The sequence below is a fragment of the Bombus flavifrons genome, chromosome 5, assembly GCF_040668555.2.
Source record: "Bombus flavifrons isolate JBK064 chromosome 5, iyBomFlav1_principal, whole genome shotgun sequence".
In the NCBI taxonomy this organism is placed as follows: domain Eukaryota; kingdom Metazoa; phylum Arthropoda; class Insecta; order Hymenoptera; family Apidae; genus Bombus; species Bombus flavifrons.
The window spans coordinates 17,519,235-17,545,930 of record NC_138446.1 but is presented as its reverse complement, the minus strand read 5'-3'; the positions used below and the strand labels follow the sequence as shown (position 1 = coordinate 17,545,930).

At 42.0% G+C, this 26,696-nt stretch overlaps 1 protein-coding gene across 29 annotated transcripts in view; it reads left to right on the top strand.

Moving 5' to 3' along the window:
* Nucleotides 1–14,508, top strand: part of cac (calcium voltage-gated channel subunit cacophony) — a 108,792-nt gene extending 94,284 nt beyond the window's left edge. For 9 of the 29 annotated variants that reach the window (XM_069113397.1, XM_069113389.1, XM_069113391.1 and 6 more), the window contains 15 exons: nt 199–246; nt 987–1,103; nt 1,164–1,229; nt 2,397–2,488; nt 3,532–4,016; nt 4,260–4,364; nt 4,445–4,548; nt 5,948–6,004; nt 9,377–9,564; nt 9,806–10,157; nt 11,619–11,746; nt 11,894–12,048; nt 12,366–12,398; nt 13,423–13,927; nt 14,238–14,508. In XM_069113397.1, coding sequence (XP_068969498.1) covers nt 199–246; nt 987–1,103; nt 1,164–1,229; nt 2,397–2,488; nt 3,532–4,016; nt 4,260–4,364; nt 4,445–4,548; nt 5,948–6,004; nt 9,377–9,564; nt 9,806–10,157; nt 11,619–11,746; nt 11,894–12,048; nt 12,366–12,398; nt 13,423–13,927; nt 14,238–14,277 — 2,475 coding nt within the window. In that variant the 3' untranslated portion in view covers nt 14,278–14,508. Of the gene's footprint in view, nt 1–198; nt 247–986; nt 1,104–1,163; nt 1,230–1,485; nt 1,578–2,396; nt 2,489–3,531; nt 4,017–4,259; nt 4,365–4,444; nt 4,549–5,947; nt 6,005–9,376; nt 9,565–9,805; nt 10,158–11,618; nt 11,747–11,893; nt 12,088–12,365; nt 12,399–13,422; nt 13,928–14,237 lie in introns of those variants that run through there. The other 20 variants (XM_069113394.1, XM_069113398.1, XM_069113393.1 and 17 more) reach the window with 18 other exon arrangements.
* The last annotated feature ends 12,188 nt before the right edge of the window (nt 14,509–26,696 follow it).

The following is a 26,696-nucleotide window of genomic DNA, read 5'->3' as shown; positions in this document are numbered from 1 at the left end:
TATTTATACATATATACATATACACAAACATGCATACATACATACGTACATACATACATACATACGTACATACATACATACATACATACATACATGTAAATCTCCGCTAGTTTGTTCTATATTCGCATATTAAGAGATCAGTGTGCATACCGTCCGGTCGATCCAATAATCTTGCAATATCGTGTATTTTTGTACTAGGAGCGGTTTTCGAGTATGCCCAGTGGCGGCCAACTAGGCGAAAAAAAGGTATAACTTTCGTCACATTTACACCCACAGACGTAAGTTGTCGCCGGTTATACATTTAAGAAACTTTGTTCGATCGATGTATCGAAGACGAAATACGTAATTACACGTACGAACGATTCTTTGTTATCCCGAAGGACGAACAATCACGACTGCTCGTTCGTTGCACGTATAAATTATATAATACAACGAATGATAGAACGCATAAACATTCTCGAGATCCTTCTTACTATCGCACACGACATATACCCAACGCGAGTACACAGGGCAGCAGCACACGAGAACAAAGCAACCTCGAATGGCATATGGATGCGGTATTAACGCGCGAATCGAATCTTTCATCTTGCTTCACCGTGCAGTCGTCGCTCGATAACGGAGGCTCGACTGCGGCAAATGGGTTTAACGAACGACCTACCGAACACTCTCGTACACCAATCCGCGTGATTCTAACGCTTTAACGAAACCACGTCTCGCGTTAAAATCACGTTCCGATAAATAAATATTTCGATGCCCGGAAGGTACGTCGGAACGAAAGCGCCGTAAGATCCCGCAGATTCCTTCGTAGCTTCGTTCGCGCATCGAAACGGTGTCGAAGGCAGCGTCCAACTGCGTTTGAACGAGTTTGAACGGGTTTGAAGCAGGCTAACGACACTGTGCACGTTGCACGCGCGAAGCCTTCCTCTTATCGCGATAAGGAGGCGGCAACTTTGGGGATTAAGTGCAATTTCCTGTGTCCTCCGCAGGAGAACTTTATCAACGTCGGCTTCCTGAGACTGTTTCGCGCCGCCAGGCTGATCAAACTACTCAGGCAGGGCTACACGATACGAATTTTACTCTGGACCTTTGTACAATCCTTCAAAGTAAGTGGACGTCGAATGTTTTTATTTGATCGAATCGATTTAATTCCAAACTTATTGCAGGCTCTGCCTTACGTTTGTCTTCTCATAGCGATGTTGTTTTTCATCTACGCGATCATCGGTATGCAGGTACGTACGTTCCCGTCGGAGAAATTCCTTCGACGTTTGTTACACGCTCGTCAGCAGTTTTCTAATTCCGTCTTTAATATCACGGACACGACCGTCGAGTCGTACCGAGAGTTTCCAATGCGCGACAATTCGAAAAGTCGACATCGGAGACGGCTCGGTCGGGAACAGGGCGAGTCATGCTATTTACAGGAACAGAATGTTAAACGATACTCGGTCGTGAGTGGGACCATTAGTGACCATGAAATTCCGTTGTCAGGTCTTTGGAAATATATCGAACGATCCAGGAACAGCGATCGATGATCACAACAACTTTCAGTCCTTCTTCGCTGGTCTTATGTTGCTTTTTCGGTGAGTCGAGCAGCTAAACGGAGCAAGTTCCAAGTTGGGCTAAAGTGAACTTTTGTCCACGAGAAAGCTACCGATCAGTCACGCGTTTATCTGGTTTGCCTCGTGAAAGAATCCCGTGTTTCTGCGAAAGAGCAGCGCGTAAAACCCGCATAGAACCCGTTAAACGAACGAAAACAGCCAAAGAACACGAACGATCGGTAGCGACTGACCATTATGGTAGAGTACTGGGCTGTTGGCATGAGGTTTAACAAAAGTAAGCTGCTCGACGTGTCAATCTCTGTTGTAATCGAACCCTGCAATTAGATCTCCCCTAGACAGTTGTTCCATAGAGATGCTTGCCCTAGTTTATTCAAGTTGATCACGTTATAGCGATACTTGAGAGAGAGAGAGAGAGAGAGGGAATCTCTGCAAAAGTGAATTTTATAAAAAAGTCGGTGAACAAAATTCTCTCACACACACGCATTCTCTCTCTCTCTCTCTCTCTCTCTCTCTCTCTCTCTTTCTCGAGGGAATCGCGGTGTCAAGACGAAGAAGAGAGTTAAAAAGACCGTAGATCGTAATTAATGTGGTGGATGCGTATTGTTAGAGAGTAGATCGACGCTATCGCTATGTACACTGGTTAATCGTAACGTGAAATCGTCGTAGAAACTAAACAACGTGTACGATCGCTTGGTCACTCGGCGACAGTCGAACGACGAACGTGTCAATTTCGCGGTGCGTTAAAGTTAAATCGAATCGAATCGATCGGAAGGAAAAATGTTGGTTGCTAATACCGTGCTGGCCCTTTGGCCACGGTCTTTTTCTTTCTGTCGGACTCAGGTATTCGGTAACATCGCGCTGGATGCTGATAGTTCTATTACCAAGCACAACAATTTCCAAAGCTTCATTCAAGGTCTGATGTTGCTTTTTCGGTAAGTAACACGTCACAAACTACGATTAAAGAAATACAAAAATGAAACCAGCTACTTACGTTTCGTTTCCTTTGTATTTATTTTTCTTTTCTGTCGTTTTATATTTTCGTCGGTGTTTCGTTTGTTTGCGAAAAGAGCACTGCGCTGAAACTTAAACACACGCAAATTTCAAAGTCAGAGGAACTTGAATTCTCGAGGAACTTAATTCTCGTTGGACGATGTTTCGGAGAATAAGAAAGAAAGAAAGATATGCGTATAAGGATCGAGGTGATTACTTTTACGTTCTATCGGTTCAATCAACTAACACACTAAACACGAACAGGCTAAACTACGCCTATTTCGTACAACTTCAAACTAACACTGTAGTAGAGCAGTCGAGTAGAGAATTGAGTTACTAAAACCAGTATTCGCTTTTGGTGTTGCATCTAATTACGAGGAAACCAGAGTTCTATGCATGAACCGTGTTCTCAGTGATATATTCGATAGATTCGATATATGACGTATCGAAACACTCGTATAACTCGAGTCTAACGTTAAACGTTTGTAGTTTGATACCGATAAAGTGGAAATATTTATAAAAGTTCCCGTTGACGACGTATCGTATGCTTCGAGTTGAGTAATTTGCATGCAAGTTCCGATCGACGAATTCTGAAATTCCGTTATCGACTTCCATTCAACGACGATCTCCCAACGAGAAAGACATAGCAACGGAAGCAAGATGAATTTCACAAGTCGTTGATTACAGCACAAATGTCTATCAACTTTCGATGGGTATAGCTTTCAAATCGTAGTAGAGGTTTGACGAAGAGGGGCCGTCATCTTCGAATTTCCGATCTTGACGAAATTTTATCGAAGTAACCTCGTAAAAATTCGTAAAAAAAATATTTATCGCGAGCAATTATCGTTATTATATTGCCAGCAATTATCGTTGAAAATTGTACGCGTGCCAAAAGTTTCGTAAAAGTCGAAAAATTCGAAGATAGGAATCTCTCGTTAAAAAGGATTTATCCGCGAGAAGCGATTGAAACGTGAAATATTATCAGGTGTGCGACTGGCGAGGCATGGCCAAATATCATGCTGTCCTGCGTGAAAGGTCGTCCGTGCGACGTGAAAGCCGGAAAGCAAGAACCTGGTGGCTGTGGCTCGAACATCGCGTACGCCTACTTCGTCTCGTTCATCTTCTTCTGTTCGTTCCTAATGCTGAATCTCTTCGTTGCCGTCATTATGGACAATTTCGATTATTTAACGAGAGACTCGTCGATCCTGGGCGCTCATCACTTGGACGAGTTCGTTCGGATCTGGGCCGAATACGATCCAAACGCAACGGGCAAGATCCATTACACCGAGATGTACGACATGCTGAAGAACATGGATCCACCGTTGGGGTTTGGTAACAAATGTCCAAACAGGCTTGCCTATAAGAAGCTCATCAGGATGAACATGCCGGTGGACGTCGACTTGAAGGTGAACTTCACTACCACTCTGTTCGCCTTGATTCGCGAGAATCTCAATATCAAAGTGAGAAGGGGTGAGTGTTTATCAGCTCGTTAACGAGCGTTAATAAGCCTTATTTTCGAATTTAACGTACGGTCGGTGTGGCGTTGGGTCATTGAGCGATTCGCAAAATTGAAATTTCGCCAAGTCGATCGACGTTAATTTGTATTCAGAATTTTAGCAAACCGTCGCAATCGCTTTTATATCACCGAACGATACCGACCTAGGGTCGATCTGTACGTTGGAACGTTGCTTCACGATTCGTATTCACTTTTAGCTTCCGAAAGGAACCAAGCGAACGAAGAACTGAGAGACACGATCAGAAGCATTTGGCCTCTGCAGGCAAAAAAGATGTTGGACCTTTTGATACCTAGGAACGAAGGTGAGAATTTTATGGAACTTGGAACGGTATCGCTGTTCGAGATACTCTACAAACGAGCGTTTTAATTTTTTTGATTTTAGAATTAGGCAAAGATAAGATGACCGTTGGTAAGATATACGTCTGCCTTCTGATACTCGAAAGTTGGAGGACGACCAGGTTTGGTCAGATAGAATCAACCGGACAGGTGAGTTTATCGTTGGTTACGGTTCGAGTGTAACTCGTACGAAAATGGAAGTCCCTAGCGATATTTCCCTGTTCAAACAAGGAACCTCTGTGTTGCACTTCCACGTGGTTTGTTCGTCGCCTTGCTGATCCTCGTTAGATCGTCAATTTGCACTGTTTCCCAATGAAAGTGGTTAACTTGGTTAGAACGAAGCGAGTCGACCAGGCGAACCTCGTAGGAATGCAGTCGAGGATTGAGTTCGAATGGATGTTTGTCGTTGGCTTCTTCGTGGTAGGATTTCACATGGACGGTGTGAAAATCACGTTTCGAATAGAGAATTTCCAAGATTCCAAGTAGCTTCTTGATTGCCCACGAAAGCTTAGTATCGCGGAGACTCGAAAATTCCCCGAAACGAACGGATAAGACGATCGTGATTACCTCGAGAACGATTTTCATCGGAAATATCAAGATGCCTTTGGAAATATGGACGCGATTCTAAGCTTTCTTCCTGTTTCCCAACATTCTCACGCTATATTAATGTGTGCTCAGTAGTGCTGAGAATTTCTCAAACATTCTAACGAGTAAAGAATATTCGAAATTTTTGGCTGAACTCTTTATCCCGGCGTAGCCGTTCTACGACGAATAAAACGAACGGAGATGTCGATAAACGGAAATGTCGTTGTCTGGATAACTTCGAACGGTCTCGCTGGGATAACGAATCGGCATAATTTATCGTTAGTCGAATATTACGAACAAGGAAGACGTTCAATTTCTGTCTGTTAAGTTGAATTAGCCGAGTCAATATGTGTAGAAGCAGTTCGATGTGTCACCCTTCCTGAACGTCACGATTCAAATTTCATGCAAATGACTAAACGTAGATTATCTAGAGTCGATACGTCGATCGCTACTACTCGTTAATTATTGGGAAGATCGATAAATTCGACGGCCGTAACGATACGACGACGATCCGAAATTTATTTCGGTCGATGCTACGTAGCGTACGGCGTATCGACGCAAATACGGTTTACACATAGAAAATTAGGACGATATAAGTCTTGAATGAGTTACGATTAGAATATTAGAAAAGAATCTGTGTGTTGAATTTATACGTGTTTCCATTGAAAAGTCATAGAAAGAGAGTACGACAACGAGGTTTGAACCTTCGAATTATCGATAAATAGAATTATGTTGTTGCTCTTATTGTTATCGTTACTATTATCTTTATTATTATTACTGTTATGGTTATGATTATGATTATGATTATCGTTATTATTGTGACATTAGCGTAGGAGTAATTTACGAAAACTGGATATTAATCACAGATACTGTATTATGTTTATGTAGTTATTATATACCCAGACAAGAGGATGTTCACGCAGCTATCAATCATCTCTTTGTGTCTTTTCTCTTTGTTTTCCAGAACGATAACGATCTTATCGATAACGATAATGCCGGGCAAAGTCCTGCAGCCCAGGCGGTAGTACTTACTTTTTCTCTTACTTATCTTATCATCTTAATACGGTCTTTCCGTTTTATTTTTTCTTTGTACAGAGTTACATTACGTTTCACCAATACGATCGTTCACGTGTTTCGTCGTTCGTTGCAAGGTGGATCGTCGAAACGTTTTAACGAAAATTCGAAACGGATACGTTTTAATCGACAGTGCATACAGAAGGAAAGTAACGGCGAAAACTTTGCAGCGAATGATCTACCTTTCTTGTACATAATAACATTAACAATACGTTCCTTTTATATTTCAATCGCTATCTCCTGCAGAGACACAGTAGCCTATCGTGTACCGTATCCTTTGTACATATTACAAAGTATACTTGATCGATCGATTTCGATCCTTGATAAAAGTATAATTCTTCTTTTTCTTCTTTTCGTTTTTTTTTTTTTTTTTCTTTTCTTAATTTACGAATCGGCGGTTGTATCTCTGCCCTTTTCTTAATCTTGTACGTTTCTTTCTATGTATCGACACAGATCCACGATACAGACGCGTGCACACACTATGACATTTATTACACATGTACATTTTCGTTAGAGTTACTTTCCTTTCACATCGTAGACCTTTGTTCTTTCCTTAACTGTTCGACTGTCACTGAATCACAGATCGATAGAGGATAACGCAACGGCAATTGATGCGAATACCGTATAATCGCCGCCGCACACGCTATCGGCAATTCGAACTTTGCGAAAAGAAAAAGCAGAAAATTGAAAAGGATGAAATCAACGGCGGTTGCGTTCTACATAGAATCACAATCACACGAGCGAACTTTTCTTCTTTCTTAGGCACTTAATATATTAGTGGAAGTAATTACTAGAGCATCTGTCGAGTTTACACTATATAGAACTTTTAGATATTTTTTAGTCTTTCCTTTTAAAAGAATTTCCTTTCTTTAATGGCACGTTTTTCCTCTTCGAACGATAAGCAACTAGTCTAGGATAATATTTGAATCTAGTTAAATTCGTTCGATTCTATGCATCGTCAACTTCTAATCGACGTTTCGTCTCTCCCTCTTCTTTGCCCTTTCGACGAAAGAAGGTTTTCTTTTAACGAAAAACCGTACTGCGAAAGGTACTCGCGACGATGCATAGAATTGCGACGTTTTGAGTTTTCTAGTGGTGGTGTCGATGTCACGTGGGCGATCGTTCGCACGTTGTTCCCACGTGAATCGGCTCTTTGCCCCGAGAACACGATATAGCTGTGTGTAAGTAAATTACCTAGTACGTGGAACCTCCTATAGAAACACACCGGAGAGATTTGATCCTCGAACATAGCTCGCCTTTTGCCTCGAGTATCATTCCATTAATTAGGTCTCAATTAGCGATCACCAATCTCCGATTTCATCTCTTAGAGCGATAGTTCTCCAAGCCCAAATGTATTTGATAGTTGGTGTCCGACATAGTCGATCTTAGATCAAGCATTGAAAGTTGTTTCTTTTGGAATTTTTTCAAAACGATGTATCCTTGTTACGAAACTTTGCTACAGCTCTGATTGTACCTTTTCTTCTTACTTCTTTTCCTTTCTATTCTCTCATTCTCGCCCCCCCCCCTACAGCAGCTCTTAGACAAAATATTGAGGAATTCACTCTCGATTCGAACCAGATTCTCCGGGACTGTGTTCCGGAGAAAACGAAAGATCGAATCGAGGTGCGTTCATCGAGTTAGATTTTCTCGTTATATGTATCAAACTGTATATTATTTTCTTTCTTATCTACCTGTTACTCTCACTAACGACGTAGCGTAGTGATTACTCTTAGAGAATCTACAATTTCCTTAGACTCGTTGCCTTGCTGATTCTCTTCCGATGGCTTACTTTCTCACACGGTTTTACAACAACGACACACAATTCAGCATCCCGTTACTCGGTTACACGCATACAACACGACTACGACTACCATACTGTTTTTTAACTAGCTAGATTTCAAGTTTTTCTACGGAAAATTCGGTGACGGCCTGTTGTTTTTTTTTTGCTCGAAACGAACGATGCTGTGAACAACCAAATGTTTTTTTTTTCGCGATGCAACCACGATCGTTCGCCGGAACCACGTAAGAACGTATCGTACGAGGTACGATGGTTCGAAGTACGGCGAATATTCGCGTTGCTTCTCGATCATCGAGGGGAAAAGGGCCTCCGCGAGGATGCGCTTTTCGTCGTATTTAAAGTATCTAAATATTTGTAGACCAAGTATTTGAACAGTTAAAAAATTCTGTCCTATCGTATTCGGAGTATTTGAACGAAGATAATCGACGGTAGATGAAACCTAGCCAAATATGGCGTACGTAGGCATGTTGGTAATTCGAGTAAAATGTACACCCGCGTCCAGTTTATGTGTACGTATACGATAAACGAATAGAGTTAGTCTAGTACCCCCAAAGTAGTTCTGTTCGCTATGGTTGGCTTGTGTACTGTGTTTGTCCACGACCTGTTCGCATATGTATGTATCGATATGTCGAAGAAAATATTCGCCAATCGTGCATCTTCCTCTGCGACCAATTTAGAAATTGATTTGCTCGAAGAATTATAGGGGACTAGGGAATATTGCGCGCGTCCATCCAATATCGAGGAATATGAACGATTCGCTTATTACGTTGCATGCCTACTAACGTTTGCATTTCTACAGTACCGTAACCGTGACGAGTAATTAAATGTCTTCGTTTGCATATAGTTCTTTACGCTCACTTGTAAACACTCGACAAGTAAATAAGAAAAATAATCGATATACGTACGTAAGAATCTAGCTTTTGAGAAACATATACAGGCTTTGCCAGAGTGATCCACCGTCACAGATTACAGTTACCACTTTTACTACAATTTCTTTCGATGCTCGACATTTTTTGCAATTCTCTGCACACGCATCTCAAAAAGCAAATAGAAAAAAAGTAAACGAAAAAGAAAAAAAAAAAGAAAAAACAGAAACGTGTACTTTCTTGCCGTTGGAGGAAAAAATCTTTTTCTTAGCGACACTCTCAAGTGCACCATATCACGTAATACTCTTTCTAGCATGGCCTTTGTTTTTTGGCGAAAATTTCTCTACTGCCGTTTCGTTGCTACAACTCGTGCTCTATCTTAATCGTTCTTTTTTTCCTTCTAACTCGAAAGCACGCATTAGAGAGATAAAACAAAAAAAAGAAAAAAAAAAAAAGAAAAAAGGTAAAGCGAGGAGAACGAAAGAAAGCCTGTATGTGCCTGTACATACTGTACGATAATACGAGTTGGCTCGAAGATCGAAACGTCTGTAAACGACGATCGATAAAACGACAAAGTAAAAATATAAAAACACATACATAAAAGAAATATCGATCAACTCTGATAGTCGGTGTGGTTTCGCACGTTCGACTTTAGCAATCGGCCTTATTCAACTGCATACTGGACGTGACGGCGGTAAATCATACCGGAAATAATCACGCAGCCGGAAGTAGGGCGAACAGCCTCGAACACGTGGTACGGCCGACGCCGGAAACGAAGCTCGATCAACGCAAGGAGCACATGGAGGAAGACGACGAGCACAGTAGACGTCAACGTAGCATCAGGTACTTGGTCTCCGTTTTAATCCGAATCGGTTATCGACTTCGTTTTGCGACAGACCGTATTTCTCGCTCCGTAAGAACGAAAACTTGCGAGAACTTGAAATGCCAGTACAGAGAAACTACGATACGTTGGAAATAATACGTTGGAGGGAAATTCGATTTGTGTCAAAACGAAGAACGAAGTAGAAAGGAATATTTGTAATCGTGACGACGATTTTCTTGTTCTCTTTCGGTTTGATTTCAGAAATAAAAAGGTGAACTGGAAGATGTCCCACCAGTACGATATACTAGGCAGCAGCGGAGAGAGTAGCCAGGGAGGGGGTGGGTCTGGGGTTGTACCCGTAGTTATTGACGAGGATCGCGCCCCCGAGCTAGAGCCATTGCTGGCTGAGGTGCCCTCCCAGCAGGATCAAAACTACTACTACCACCATCACCATCACGACCAATACTACGATACCGACAATGATCTATACTATGACCATCACCACCACCACCACCACCATCACCATCACCATCATCATCATGCTCACCGACCACCCTCGTACTATCAACACCAGAATACCTACGCACCTCGCTCCTCGATCCGTTATCACAAGGTCTCTCGGCTCGATTCAATTAAAATCCTCCTCGATTTCGAATGAATCTCGATTCCCACGAAATCTGCCTCGATCGGTTGCGATACAGAACGAATCGACTTAGCTCGTTGGGTTTATCAGGCTCGCGAGCTAAGGGATTTCCACTTGCTGTGCGCTTGGTTCTACTTCATCTCGGGACACGTGTCTAGATCGCGGTAGATCGAGGACACTTCGCTTCGATCCGGATGTACAGATACTTTTCACGTTGTTGTCGTTTCTAGATCGAACCGACCGATTGTACATAGATCTCTCGGTGTGTGACGTTACGCTTTATTAGACTTAGATCGATTATCGTTAGAGCGGGATATATCGTTTGTTTCGTGGAATTAGTTTGAACGATGTGGTAGTAAGTCGCGAGCGATCTCTTATTTACCGAAGATTAGACGAAGAAGCAGCTCCCTTAGTCTAGTTCGTGAATAACCAAAGAAATTCCTTATAGACGGACTCGAGGACACCCTTAGATCGGGATAGATCTTAGACGACTAGATCGTATTGTAGTAGATAGACTGGCGTTCGCGAGGTTAGCGAAAACGTTGTCCGAAACACGGCTGAGAAAGCATATGCTGGGCAATGTGACTGGGCAGAGATCAAGATCGATTTACGAATCGATGTTGAACGGCCTTCGCCTCAGCACGCGTGTAAATACGAGGAAGAAACGAAGCGAAATTCTTTAGCGAAAGTTCAACGCGAATGTTTAGAGAAACCCCACCCTTATCCCTAGCTGCTTTCAGCCTTGAGATTACACTCGAGAGTAACGAAGCACTCGTGTATTCGTCAACGATTGCCTCGTTCTCCGTGTGTCTCGTTGTTCGTTATAATTCCATGTATATCCGTGCGCCGGTAAGTAAGAAGCATCCGTGAGACGAGCGACGGCTCGTCGCAACGGTAGTGCAAACACGACTAACTGGTTTCTCTTCTTCTCTCACCTAAACCGCTCCGAACGAAACTAAATCAGCAAAGCATGTGCATGCCCGAAACTTTTATCTCGCATGCTTCTACACGCGCGTACATGTGCCTGTATATCGACTTCTCTGCTCCTCCTCGCTGACTGTTCTTCTCATGTTCGAAATCGTCGAGACAGTTTCTCGAGACAAAATCAGACAAACGAGAAGAAGACGAGAATCTCAGCGCGAATTTCCATCCGGTATCTTGATCGATGCGCGTCGCGTGTATACGCGCGGAGAGTGGCGCGCGAATACTCTCGATTTACGCTCGTTGCTCTTTGCGTTTCGTTTGGGAAGCTCGCGCGGAGATTCGCGTTCCGGAGGCAAAAGGCGTCTCGATTCGGAAAAAGACGTTTTGTTCGAGTCGCGAATCGTTAGTAACGAAGGCAAAGAATCGGCGGCACCCCGACTCTCCTTAAACTCCTGATTTATTCCGTTTCTCGGGGCGGTCCTCTAATCGACGAGTCTGTTCGTTTAGATGGAGCTTCAGGACGTTGTAGTTAGCGACTCGCGTGCCGGTAGTCTCGAGAGTCTTACCCACGCCGGCAGAAGACTTCATCCACCCGTGCAACCGGTTAGACATCCATCGCGTTCACCCAGTTTAAGGTAATAACAAGACGCAAGTAACTGGAAAATGAGATTAGTGGAAAGCATCGAATTCGTGTAAAATACGAACAGGTGTCCTGATGCTTATTGTCGACAGGAGGATGATACACACGGTGCGAATATGAAATTAATTCGTCATTTTTTCAGGAGACACTCGCCAGGCCGACCTGGATACGATCATCATGGTCATTATTACCACGAAGGACCAGGGTTTAGCGACACGGTTAGCAACGTCGTCGAGATTCAGAGACACACGCATCATCCCCATCCGACACAGTACAATCATCGGCACAGGATCCGAGGTACAAGACAGCAATGATAATTTCGTCGAAGAAAACACGGTGCAACGATAAGTCCTTTTTACGAAATCCAACCTACGAATCTCTTTTGCGAACGTTTCTCGTACACGGATCGTATTTCAAAACGATCGTAAAAGTCTCGAACGAACTCGCTCCGATCTCTGTTCGATGCTGGCACCGTGGAACGGACGAGAGATTCGTAGTTACGATTTAGAAAAAATATGAATGTCGCTATAAATGGTTTACTCGCAAGAGGCAGAAGCTCTGTGTCACTCGATGTAATATGTTTCTTCGTTTTGTTCTGTTATGCGCCTACAAAGACTATTACGACCACTGCGACTATTACGACGATGGTAATTTCTTTCGCAACTCCGTTTCATTCCCTGTTCCAAAGCAATCTCATTATTATTATTATCATCATCGTCATTATTATTATCATTATTCTTATTATTACCCTTATTATTATTATTATTATCATTATCATTATCGATATATCATCAGCATCATCGTCATCTTCATCGTCGTCATCGTTGTTATCGTTATATTATTATCGTCATTATCATCGTTACTTTCACCGATTATCTTTTGGCTTTCACGGTTGTACATTTTCCAGCCACATCGTTCACCGATACAACAAACAGATACAGATTAGTACGCAATCGACACAGTATCGCACAAAACAGACACTCGAATACGAACGATCATACTTTTCCTCGTTGTGATTTCCAAACTCTCCTTTACGATCGGATACGTCGAGAACGTTTCGAAAATTCGAAACGTAAAAATTCCAAAGAAATCGGTTCTTCTCGACCGTTCTTCGTCGACTACTATCTGATACATCATTCTGTCTTTCTTGTATTCCTTGATTACTTACTCGCGATTCCTTCCGATTCGTTCGAGACACCGCACTGCACGAAATGGATAACACAGGCTTTCGATATCGAGCACTCTTGCACACTGACAACACTTGCACACTGTCCCTCCCATCTAGAAACATCGTTGATTAGACGCTCGTTGGTTGTTTGTACTTAGCTATATAGTATAACTGCACGCACCGCGGTCCCTAGAATCTTTGGTGGAGCTAGAGAGTTCAGCATGCGGCATGTTGTCCGATGTGGCACTCTGTTAACGAACAGCTAGACCGACTCCGACTCTAGTCGAATTCCACCGTTGCTATAAACGACTCGATATCTATAGAGTATCGATGCCGGTATCCTCCTAGACGCGCGAACAACGTTCGTTCCCTCGGCTACGACCATACTCCCTCCGATAGTCCTCGAACAATCCCGTTTCATCGAATGATCTCCTAGGACAGGTAGAAGATAGTGGTCGCGTAGAGAGACTCGGAACGCAAACGCTAACGACTATATTCGTCAGGTCCGTGGAGCGCTTCGACCAGTCCAGCGAGGACGCCGAGTCCCATTCACCACATCGATCGAGGCCGGCATTACGGGACGACAAGCTTGGAACAACGATCGAGAAGTCCGAGTCCGATCGGTGGTCGCCAGCCTGCTCATTCCCACCAGCACTATCATCGGCATCATCCCCATCAGCACAGTTATCCGGTGTTAGTAACCAGACGAGGACAGGGTCGTCTACTGCCTCCAACGCCCAACAAACCTTCGACTCTGCAACTGAAACCGGCGAACATCAATTTCCCCAAGTTGAACGCTTCGCCGACTCACGGCTCGCACATGCACGTGACGCTCCCAGCTGGCATGCAGCATCCGCCACCAGGACAGCATTTGCCACCGATGCAACCAAGCCACTGTCCGTTGAGCTTCGAGCAGGCGGTGGCAATGGGCCGCGGCGGCCGTCTCTTGCCCAGTCCTGTACCAAACGGGTACAAGCCTCAGCCGCAGGCTAAGCAAAGGACACCCAGGTGAGCGTTTCTTCGATTTTCTTCGAGTTGTTCGAGTTACGCTAGACGTTGTACGAAACATCGAGTCGCGTTGTCGCGCGATAGCTGTTCCCAGTGGCCCAATTCCGCGAATTCCATGTAAGAAATCCGCCATATCAGAGAATCGAGTCGTGGAATAAAACATTTAAAGCAAAAAGTAGCCATCGACCGTAGAATTAAACGAGGAAATAAAACGTGAATTTTCGATAGCCAAACTGGGGACAAGATCGCGTTAAAAAACATCGCGTCGAGGACAAAAGGTCGCAAGTTAATTATCGTCGGATCGTTACAGATCGAGACACTCTGACAGCGACGAAGACGACTGGTGCTAGCCAAAGTGGGACCCTGGACGGTGGTCCGGTGACGTGGACGCCCCCAGGCGTCTTAGGGTTTGCGCGTGAATCTTCCACGTCGGGAGGCGCATCGATCTAACCGCGAACGCGGAAGCGATGAAGATCGATCGATTAGCTTCGAGCTTGGCAACTACGTCAGAGTTAATGTCCGTTCGTCGAGTCGGACGAGGCAGGTGTACGCGATCAGGGACAAGGAAACGAAGCTACGTGTTACGACACGTAGAAGACACTAAGAGACACGGTACACCTTGAAGTACGATGATCAGCTGGTTCGAAGGAAGACTCGACCGAACGGATCGAATCGTGTTTCTCGAACGGTGCGGAAACAGGACAGGCGAAGGATTTCAAAGGAAATGACGCGACCGAAACGAAAGCAACATCGGATGATCGTTACAGGGATAACAAAGCAACGTACGTATAATACTAAAGCGAGCAGTCGTCACGGTGGCCACCAATCGAACAATGTGCCACGAATACGATGATCGTCGGTTTAACGCGCAAAACGATCAAAACTAAACGAAAAATACAGAAAGAGAAAAAGGGGAAAAATATTCGCAATCTCCGCCTGTCGCGCAGTATTCTTACGAAGAAGTTGAAGCGTCGTCGGAGTTACATTCGTGGGAACTTTCTGAAATTTTCTTTCGTCTCGAACTCCGAGGCTTCCTTCGCTGTGCTTTTTAATCGACGGACCGAGCCGAGGAGGATCCACTTTTTATACGATGAATTATACGACGAGGGATGCGCTCTTGTACGATCGAGCGCGTTCGCTTCGGATCCCTCTCCGCGCGAATCTACCAAATTCTTCACGGCTGTATCGAACAGTTGCGCCCTACGCGACGCCCTCTCACCGACTTGGATGCAGCGAGTTTCCACGTGTCTCCCCATGTTTTGGAGGAACTGGTCGGCGATGCGAAGGCGCCTTTGCCAACGAAACATCTCCTCTTCTTGATTTTTCTATAAGCTGCGCCCAACTCGAGCGACTTGTCAGGGAGGTTCTCGATGCGAACCAACAGGCGGAATCGATCAACGGGAACGAATTTCGTCTGACGAGTAAAGCGTTTTCGTACGTGCAAAAAAAAATTAAACGAGATATAATCGTATAGGCGTAGGAAAAAGGCACCGTTCGATACGTTCGATGCGATATAGACCACGAGGCACAAGTTCTTCTTCACGAGTCACTGTTCGCGCGCAGTTGGTTCGATTTCGCTCAGAATATCTCTCGTCGCAGTAGCGTTCGATTTACCGAACGAGTAGGCAAACATCTCGATCGAACCTATCGAAATTTCTTACAGGTCCGTTCTATCGTTAATCGAGTCGCGGAAAAGAAAGAAAGAAAGAAAAAAGGAAAAGAAAAGGAGGAAGTGTATCGGAAAAGCGGATGAGAAATGCAACAAGAACCGTGGCTACGAACATCCGATATCTCGTACGTTTGCAAATTGGTAGCCGCGGTTCTTGCGCCGGTGCAACGTTCTCTCTTTAGTTTATTTTCGCGAAGATTCACGACCAGCCGACAACGTTGCGTAAAAAACGAAGCACGATCACCCTATAAAAATGTATCGAACACGAGAAAAAAAAAAATGATACCGTTGCTAAATTATGCAAATAATCGGTTGCCTCGCTGATAGAGGGGTAGCTATTAAAAAAAAAGTAAAAAAAAAAGAGGTACTCGAAGATACACATGCTAAACGATACATCGAACTAAATACGTAGGAATTTTTACTAAATCGTCAAGATCGTTTCGATTCTCTTCCATCGTAAGAAGCATTCGTGGCTCGCGACTGCTGGCTGCTTCGTCGCGATCGCGATCACCGATCCTCCGTTGAAACGCTTAAACGAAAAAACACGCGGTGCGTACTGCGTTGAACGCATAGACGAACGAACGAACGAAGGACCGGCGAACGAGACTTTGCTCGCGAGAAGAAAACAAAAAGAAACGAACAACGTCGAAATGAACGATCGCGGTGTCGTTGTTCCGTATTCTCGTAGCTCGTGCCAATAAGAAGTCGACGGAAAGGAAAGGGAAAAAAGGACCATTTATCACGATCAATCGTTGAAAAGAGAAACCAAGAAAGAAAATGAAAAAAAATCTAGCGAAATAACGGAGCGGCGGAGAGCGCCATGTTCGCCTTCTTCTCAAAAAGGAACAAATGCAGAGGCGACAAAATTCACGAGCATATGTAAATTATCGCATAATTTTGACTTTAAAAACGTTTACCATCGCTGCTACTACCGTTACTGTCGCCATCTACGAGAAAAGAAACTATTCCACTACTATTATTACCGCGACTACTATAACTACGGCTACTGCTGTAACTTACTAATACTATCACTATTATCGCTATTACTATTACTATTACAATTTATTACCGCCGTCGATAATACCGCTACTATTACTATTTACCACTGCAATTACTATTACCAGTGTTATTAAATACCAATACCACCACCAAACACCGCCGCCTCTACTGTCGCTGCTGCTGCTGCTGCTTCTATTACTATCACTACTACTACCACTACTGCTACTACTAATATTACTACTACTGCTACTACTAATACTACTATACTATACTACTATTACTATTACTACTACCACTACCACTACCACTACCGCTACCACTACTACCACTACTACCGCTGCTGCTGCTGCTGCCGCTGTTGCTACTACCGCTACTACTACTACTACTACTACTACTACTACTACTACTACTACTACTACTACTATTACTACTACTATTACCACCACCACCATCACCACTACTACTACTACTACTACTACTATTACTACTACTACTACTACTACTACTACTACTACTACTACTACTACTACTACTACTACTACTACTACTACTACTACTGCTATTACTATCACTACTACTACTGCTACTACTACTACTAACACTACTACTATTACTACCACCACCACTACCACTACTACCACTACTACTACTACTACTACTACTACTACTACTACTACTACTACTACTATTACCACCACCACCACCACTACTACTACTACTATTACTACTACTATTACTACTACTACTACTACTACTACTACTACTACTACTACTACTACTACTACTACTACTGCTACTACTACTACTACTACTACTACTACTACTACTACTACTACTACTACTACTACTATTACTACTACTACTACTACTACTACTACTACTACTACTACTACTACTACTACTACTACTACCACTACTGCTGTTATTACAAGTACCACTACTACTGTTATTACTATCGCTGCTATTACTACTAACTACACTATGACTATGGTTACTATTACTGATAGCATTATTATTACTACTTTTACTAACGTTACGAATACTGAAACGTTTTATTAAATCAAATGCATCGTTAGTACCGTTATGACTACCATTAAAACTGTATAGTTTGTCGTAATCTTCATTCTTCGGTGCAAGGTGGAGAAGATACATCGATCGATCGATTAACCGTCAGTCACACGTACTCGACGTACAAATGCATTAGAAGAAAAAAGCAAGAAAAAAAAAATAACTGAAACGAACGAACAAACGTCATTTCGAATTCCATAATGCGCTTATACGAAAGAATAAGGCAAAACGAAAGAATAAGAATAGTGGCCGGAACAAGCATGTACACATGTATACATAACATATACACGTATGCGCATATGTTACATATAAGAGGGACGATCGCTAAATAAAAGTGCGCGGATAGTCGGAATTATGTAATTATAGAAACAAGAGAATTTCAAGCGGAATGGGAGAAGATGAAAAACACGTATAACATACTGCCAATCATACGGAGTGTTTTAAGCAGAAACACACACGAGATACGTGAATGTACATAAAAATAACATGCGTCTTTTTTCGCAGCACGTATACACACAGGCATCTATGCGTAGATAGATGTAAATAAGAAAAAAAATTACGTCGGGGGTAGTGCGATGGAGCGTGAGAAAGGAAGAATGTGTGACTGTGAACGAAAGCAGGATGAATGGAGGTAAAAGTCTCGTGAAGCAGAAGCAAACGGAAAAAAAAAAAAGAAAAAAGATGGTTCAAAAATCATTTTTCAATGCCACTTCACGCTTGTCTGCGTAATCTGCGTGCGTGGATTTCGACTGAACATGTGCAACTATGTAATACTATCGTATAATTAATGTAAGTATCTAAGGATCGGGAAGAACGAGAGAGAAAAAGAGGCGGAGTGAAAGACGAGGAAAAGGAAAGACGATAGATACGTGGACAATACGCGAACGGTTCTCGTGGCTCGAGGTTCTCGGTGATCGAACATCTTCGTTTTCCATTGGATATAGCGTGTTTATATCATTCTTTCTATTTTTCTCCTTCGACTTTTTTATTGGCGGCTTTTACATCGGTCGAAAGAATCGAGAAGAACGATTAAACTGACGAGTTGAGATCGACATCGAAACGAAACAGGAGGCACGTTCACGTTCGTGTTATAGATATTTAATTACACTCTACAATGCCGAAGAAAGTGCCATTACGGTAAAAAGATAGGGAAGCAGGAAAGAAAATAATATATACGAATTAAAAAAGGAAAAAAGCGTATAAAACTATGAAAAAAGCATCGAGAATCTCGCGAGGGTGAGTTTTACGATGTGCAGTCGAGCGTGCTGAGCGTGATTTTTTCCCTTAAGTGCTTTATAAACTCAATCGTATTTCGTATCGTCGCGTTTAAACGTCGCTGTAAAGAGAATGCATAAATATAATAAAAAGGAAAAGAGAAGAAACGGACGAATGCGTGGGAATTTCGGATACTCGGACATGCCAACGTTTACACTCCTCGAAATAAGGAACGAAATGGAAGATCGTTCTAACACTTCCGCTTTCGTTTTTCTTATCGAAGAAGATGTTTATCCCTCCTTTTTTTCTTCTTGCTTTATTTATTGCGTTCAAAAATTGTGCTTTACTTTTCTTTATCCGTCACCATTGTTTTTACATTTATTTGCCTAATTACAAATATTAAATATTTCATTTTCGTTATACCTTATGGAAGCCTACGTTTATTTTCTAATTTACACGTTATTGCAAGTTATCGAAGAAGCATTGAATTTCATGTTTGCATGCTTCACGGATACGAAAGTGTTAGAAAACGTATCCCAATACGCGCGAGTGAAGTAAAATGGAATATTATTAAAACTGTTTTTCTGTGATAAATCCAAAGAATCTAGCCAGATCGACGATGGCGTTGCGTCGATAAACAATTTTCTAGCCCCAAAATGCGTTTGTACCAATGTCGAGTAAGAAAGCGTGAGGAAGTGTAACGAACGAAAGGTAGAGTATCTGAGCGAATGAATGGAAGATTGCGAAAGAAAGGGCTAAAAAGATCGACTGCCGAGGGTTGGATAGAAGGGGGGAGAGAGAGAGAGAGAGAGAGAGAGAGAGAGCGAAAGAGATGAAGAGAGAGAGAGAGAGAGAAAGAGAAGACGAAAAATAAGATCAACTTTCGCGTGCGCGTGAGCGATACAAGTCGAAATCTTCAAACTTACAAAACTCTTTAGCATCGTAAAGGCAAAGCATATGACCAAGCTCTTAACGATGACTTAGCGTAAACGACAAACAAGTAAATATAAATAGAAATAAAGTATGAATATAAGTATAAATTGAGATATAAATATATACTACGCACACACGCGCGCGCACATACGTACGTGTGTGTGTGTGGGGGAGGGGGCGGAGGGGTAGTTCTAATTCAAGAGTGTACGTATAAATATACATAATAAGTATAAATATATACATACATACATACATACATACGTATAAATAATTACGATGCAAGCTAGGTTAATGAACGGTTAATAACGATAATAACATAGTAATAACGATAACGTTGATAATATTGATCACGATGCTTGAGAACGATACTAGTAACGATAAGTGACGCACGATTCGAACAACTTTCTCGATCCCTGTCTCGCAGTGTACGAAGCAGTGTACGAAGCAGTGTACGAAGCAGTGTACGAAGCAGTGTACGAAACAGTGTACGAAGCAGTGTACAAGAACGGCAGAACGCTGCGAGATGAGATAATAAGTGGTGGTCGGTAATGAAACGAGAATAGTAGGCGCGAACAACGATGCTGATTGGCGTAGTGGAATGGGAGCAGAGATATTTGCGAGATTTGAGAGGAAAGACGACGGAACGTGTTGAAAACAGGGATCTCGAAAATGGCATTTGAACGTTTTACGAAAGAACGATGGAACATTTAGATGGAGTCGATGATGGACTGCTAACAAGTCCAAGTAGACGTTAAAGTCGGTCAAATTATCAATTTTTCCAATTTATTATATCTTTCTATTTGCATCTCGTGAAATTCAGCTACGCGTGGTTCGGTTTTACGAAACGGGTGTACACGAGAGTGTTAGCGAGCGTTACATGTTGAGATTAATCGTAAAACGTTTGCTGTTTGCCAGCTATCTAGTCGTCAAAGTTAAACATCTATTCGTACTATAAACGCACGAATCCCTGTCGTCGATCCAAAGATCGAGTTCGATTCGAGGCATGGATTAGCACGAGCTTGTTCCGTCAATCGTTAAAAGCGGTGCTCGAGAATCGTGATTATCCGATAACGACGGGTACAGCTGTATTCGACGAGGCGCGTGTAAAATGGTCCGATCGTTATTGGATGAGCATGAAGAGAAGAAAAGAGGGGAAGTGCAAGGAAGAGAAGTAGAGGAAAGCGGGAAAGCGAGTGCGAGTAAAAGAGAAGAAACGACGAATGCTAACGAACAAAAGGGACAAAGGAGATAGAAGGAGATAGAAGGATAGAGATGGACACTGGTGAAAAGGGAAAGGCTAAAGACAGCCGTTGAATGGGCAGCAGACGGGTATCGCGATGAGACGCGCGAACACGTTGCACGTTACAGAATATACGAGGCCCGTGATCTCGTTCGGGCTGAATTTGTAATAAACGTGAGACGTAAAGACGCTTCTCGGCTCGTTCGTAGAAACCGCGTTAGCGATTAAAGAAACTATGCAGAGTAACGTGAACTCGCGATCGGATTGTGTATTTCCATCGGTTTCCAGGCAGCAGACACTTGGAAGCGTCATTTATTTGGTCGATCGTGAAAACCAGAGAATCTATATATGATTTCATTATTTGTGTTTATTTCTAATAATAACGCTAAGCGAACAAAGGATATAATAAACGACGATGATAGGAGGGCGTCGAACGAGATAACACGTAAATACTACGATTAAGAGTTTTTCTACTTATCTATGCATATTATGCATGTGTGTGTGGGTGTGTGTTGTATATATATATACATATGTATGTACATATACGCATATGTTGTGTTGTGTATGTACATATACATACATATACATATACATATGAACAATATACACGTATAAATATGTACACGTAAAAGATAACGCGTATATGCATTTTACATGTATATATTTATACGTGAGTACATGGATACGTATATATGTATAAATATATACATACTAAGCGAGTACGAACGAATAATGAAAGCGTATATCGATACTAAATGCCCCGTTGATAATAAATAATCACGAGAAAGAAAAGATATAAAAGAAATAAAAGTTCGTCACTAGACCTCTCGGCTGTTGGACGAGCCGACGAGCTCCGTAGAGTTTCATACTTTTGCAAATAATCGAAATCTCGTCGATACACTATTACACACCGATCTCTCTATGTATAAAATAGACGTATAAATATATTTGAACGGTTTAAGAAGAGAACATTCATGTCGATCCGAGTCTGAATCTTCGTCTGATCAGGCGCCTTTTGCAGCCCACGCGGTTCGAACGAATCGAGCGACCATTTAACGCGACGGATGTACGTGCATGTCGATGTATTTGTTCGGGTTTGACCAGTCGACGCATTTTCCAGCATCGGTTTCGCGCTGCGAATCGAATCAGCGTGGCGCGGACCAACGTCCGCTCCGTCGAGTCGAGCGATCGACCCTTCCGATTTTTGACTCTTTGAGAAGCACAGGGATTGTTTCGCCAACGCCGTACTCGTAGCATATAGTAGGAAAGAAAATGACAAAAAAGAAAGCTGGTCGTTTCTCGATTTAAACCTCGTTTCTTCGCTGTAGAATCGCTGCTAAGCATCTCGACACTCCGATTTCCTCTCAAAGGGTTAAACGATCGCGCGACCGTCGCAGTATCGCGTTTGTTCGTCGACGTTATTTCGCTGAAACTTTGTATCCAAATGTCGCTCGACTAGACGGTTTCGCGTCACGAGAATACTAAATCATACTATGTACAGAAAAGAGCGTAAGTGTATTTTCGAGAGAGAGCGAGAAAGCTTTGCGTAGCTCGCGTCAAGACAAAGGCTGGTATCCTTTCGGAATATCGAGGAGGAGGGTGAACGGTAGTAAAAGAAAGAGCGATAGGAAAGGGGAAAAATCGCGATAAATCATTAAATAGTAACAAGAGTTGCCTTAATATTACACGTTCACAAAACTAGGATACGCGAACGAACAAAAAAAAAAAAAAAGAAAAAAAACAAAACAAAACAGAGGAGCGAAGATTATAACAGAAGAAATTCGAACAGTCGTATCTTCTGGTCGAACGTCACGACGAACACGCGACGGATACACGGCCGGTCACGAGTGGCGTTTCCTTTCTTTCGACGACATACGTATTCCATCGATGATTTCCCATACGAACCTCTCAATTTTCGTCGATTTAACGATAGCGTAGCGTATTCCAACCAGTTCGTCAATCAGCCGTAATTTTCTTCCGAATTGACGTTGATCCGTGCACGAGGCAACCGTTTCCGTGTAAACGTTTGGAAACGCGATCGCGACCGGTTCCAATATCGCTTGCAAAGAAAACTTACTGTACGCTGTTGTTCGCGAACGATGTACTTCACGGAAAACATCGAATTACGAAAATCGAAATACTATTTATTCCTCTTGCACGTTCGTTCGATCCACGCTTGTCCATCCATCGTTCGTCCGTTCTACGTCGCGAACCTTCATCCTTTATATTTCGCGTCAACGTCGCTGGCGAACAATAGCGTATCGACTCGGTGTTGAACGCACGTAAGAAATCAAAAAGGATGTGACAGTGAAAGAGAGGGAGAGAGAGAGAGAGAGAGAGAGAGAAAGAGAGAGAGCAACATGGGAGGAAACTCGAACAAGAGAAAGAAGGAAGAACGAATCGAGAAGAAATTGATACGGAAAGCGAAGCGAACAATGGCTGGCTGTGTATAATGCGGCGTGCAATGAATCTCGAATGCGTCTATGAAAAAAATGAGTGCATGAGAGTCGAGAGCGTATCTAGCGACGAAAACCTGGCAATGAATGACAGGCTGCGTGACAGCCGGTGCCTGCTCCAACAAACGACAGAACGAACGAACGAAAGTGCGTGCGTGTGTGCCTGCGTGCAAGTGAAAGAGCAAGAATATACGCGAGATCAGAAAAATCTAGCGAGCTCGAGCGACAGAGTACGAAATCTGTAAACGTTTAATAGTCGCGTGTACCATTGTTATAAAAAACAGACGTTATGTAAAAGAGGAGAGAAAATAAGTAAAAAAAAAAAACCATTGAAAGCTTTAACTTTGACTAAACTAACTTTAAAAGGGTATATAGCGATATAACGCAGTAATTGTTGCTGCCAGTTGTGTGAATGGCGGACGATTGGCGGATGATTCTGCGCGAAATTATTACCGACGATCGATAAAAAATACATTCGTATATGATAATATAAAAGTATATATATATAAATACATGCATATATAGGTATATATATGTATATGTATATGTATATATATGTATATATGTATAGTTTAATCTACCTCGATGTACTACATTCGTGTTGACGCACGTGCGCGCGCGCGCGCGGGCATCCAAATTCAATTCTTTCTTTGATATTCTTACAATCTCGCGGGTATGTCTGGTTCGCGCAATATCCTGCCAATCTCTGCGTTACTGTAAACTTACTGTATATTACTTATACATATATACATATACACATATGCGCTCGCGCGCGCGTATGTGTGTGTGTGCGTATATATATATATACATATATATACATAGATGTATGCATATGTGAAAATGCAAAGGAACACTTGTTTTTCTCAGAGAATGCAGTCGAGTGCAGATTGTACCTTTATACGTATTTCATTGTTCGCGCGCACCGTTCGCGTCGCGTCGAGAACACGGGCGACGATTAGCCAAAACGAAGAAGCCGTATCACCAGCGTTTGTCGATCGGGAACGAGTTCTTTTTTTCACGATCGAAACGACCCATTTTTATCGATGAAAAAATCGAGCTGACACGTATTTCTTAAGAAGCGCATTCACGACAACGTTCTCACCGTTCACGACTGACGAACAATTTATTCTCGTAGTTTAAAAGAAGCACGCATCAGTTTCGCGTGTTCGTCGTGACGCGAACATTCGTTTGTATCATTTCTCTTCTTTAAATGAAAAATAAGTATTCTATATGTGTGTGAACGTATCTGCCAGTGAGGAACTCTCGTATGTTAGAAAGAAACAAGGAAGAAAAACGAGGAAACAAAAGAGAAAATTAACGAAAGGATAAACTCGATTATTCTTTCAAATTGTGAAAACGACCGGTTCGGTGTCGAGCATGAATGTGTGAGTGAAAGTGCAAAGAAAAAAAGCGAGCGCAAGGGGAAGAATGAAAACGAAGACGTAAGCATGCATTATTACTTATGTATTATGCAGTAAACGAGGAAAAAGATACCTACCTTATACATATATATATATATGTATACAAATATATATATATATATAAATATTATATATATATATACATAGCTAGTTCAATTTGCAAATTAGTGTGTATCGTCGCTTCGAAATGCCCAATCATTACTCGCCAGAATCCAACAACCCAACAACCAATTTCAAGTTCATTCTTTTTTTAAGGAAAAAACCAATAAAATAATGTGTTAAAATATTTCAAGATACTCGTGTTTTTCACTTAAGCTTAAGACGTTACGAAGGCTAATTAAAATTTTCAAAGTTTTTCCACTTTTAACAGATACGCGATCTCTGCGTTTCCGATGTTTCGAAATTAGTGCAGGTACTTCAGAGAGGGCGCACTGAATTGTTTTTCTCGATCATCTTCTTGTATATTATCCGAGGCTCGACAGATGGCAGCACCAAACGCCTCGTGAAATTCTTTTATACGAAATATAAAGATAATCGCATAGAAACAACAAGATACCTTCCGAACCCGCAGCTTTCGCTTAGTAAGAATGTTTATTTTTTATGAAAACTAAGTAGTATATACTTGTAACCTTCCAAATATAAATTTTTACTCCATTCGTATTTCATTCAACCCTAATCAATTCCCCCGCTAACAAATACTTTTCTCCACAAAAGTTGACGTAAATAATACAAAAAAAAAAAAAAAACGTAGAGAACTCGTGATAATTCAAAGCGTTAAGGAACTAAAAGAATACGTAAAAGGTAATACTTTATACGAATAACGTGAAACAGTTGTACAAATCGAACCGATATTACTTTTGAGCGTTTTATTATGTTTACCATGATTTTAATCGATACAATGATTTCTGTGGTATACTGTTGTACATATCGAGACGCGATTCCAACTTCCTTTCCGTTTTTGAAACTTTTAAAAATATTTATTTATTTTCCGAATATATTCAAGAAAGCTGGCGAGAAAAGAAAAAGGAGGAATATCAGTTTCGAAAATGCGCGACGTTTAAAATTTTCATATTACGAAATTTTAGTAGCTTTATAAAATTGTAGATTCGCTATTGTAATGATCGAGATTTCTTCCCCTTTTATTAATAGAAAACGAATCTCTTCGAAAATGCTTCGAAAGGAAAGTAAGTTGAAATTTCATCCGACAACGAGAAACATAAATGCAATAATAACCAGCGTCGGCGTGCGGTTCGGTAAATTTTACAGATGACCTTTTCTTTCTCTGGTTATCTTGAACGAAAGTTAGACGATTGAAGGAAGGGATCGAGCGGAGGGGGAGCGGGGAATATGAATATATAGTATCTTATATCGTGTATCCATAAATGTTAAACGTTATTTCTTATTCTTTTTTTTTTTTTTTTTTTTTTTTACTTCGTCTTATCGATCTCGTATTCGTGACTCGTTTTCATTTCGTTTTATTAAATGTTAGGTAGAGCTTATAAGGAACGCTTGAAGCCGGTCTCGAGGCGAACTTCAGGCGCTCTTTTGTCGTATACTAGCTGTGCCAAACGCACTTGTACTGGTCGCATGGTTGGTGAAAAAATTGGCTGAAGATTGACTTTTGAGACGAGGACATGAAATTTCCTTTTTTCTTACAACTGTCTCGTCTGTGAGTTCCTTGAGTGAACAAAGTAATGTATTCTAAATTTTAATATATATAATTTTAATAAATAAATAAATAGCAAATTGAGAAATCGCGTTAGGAGTA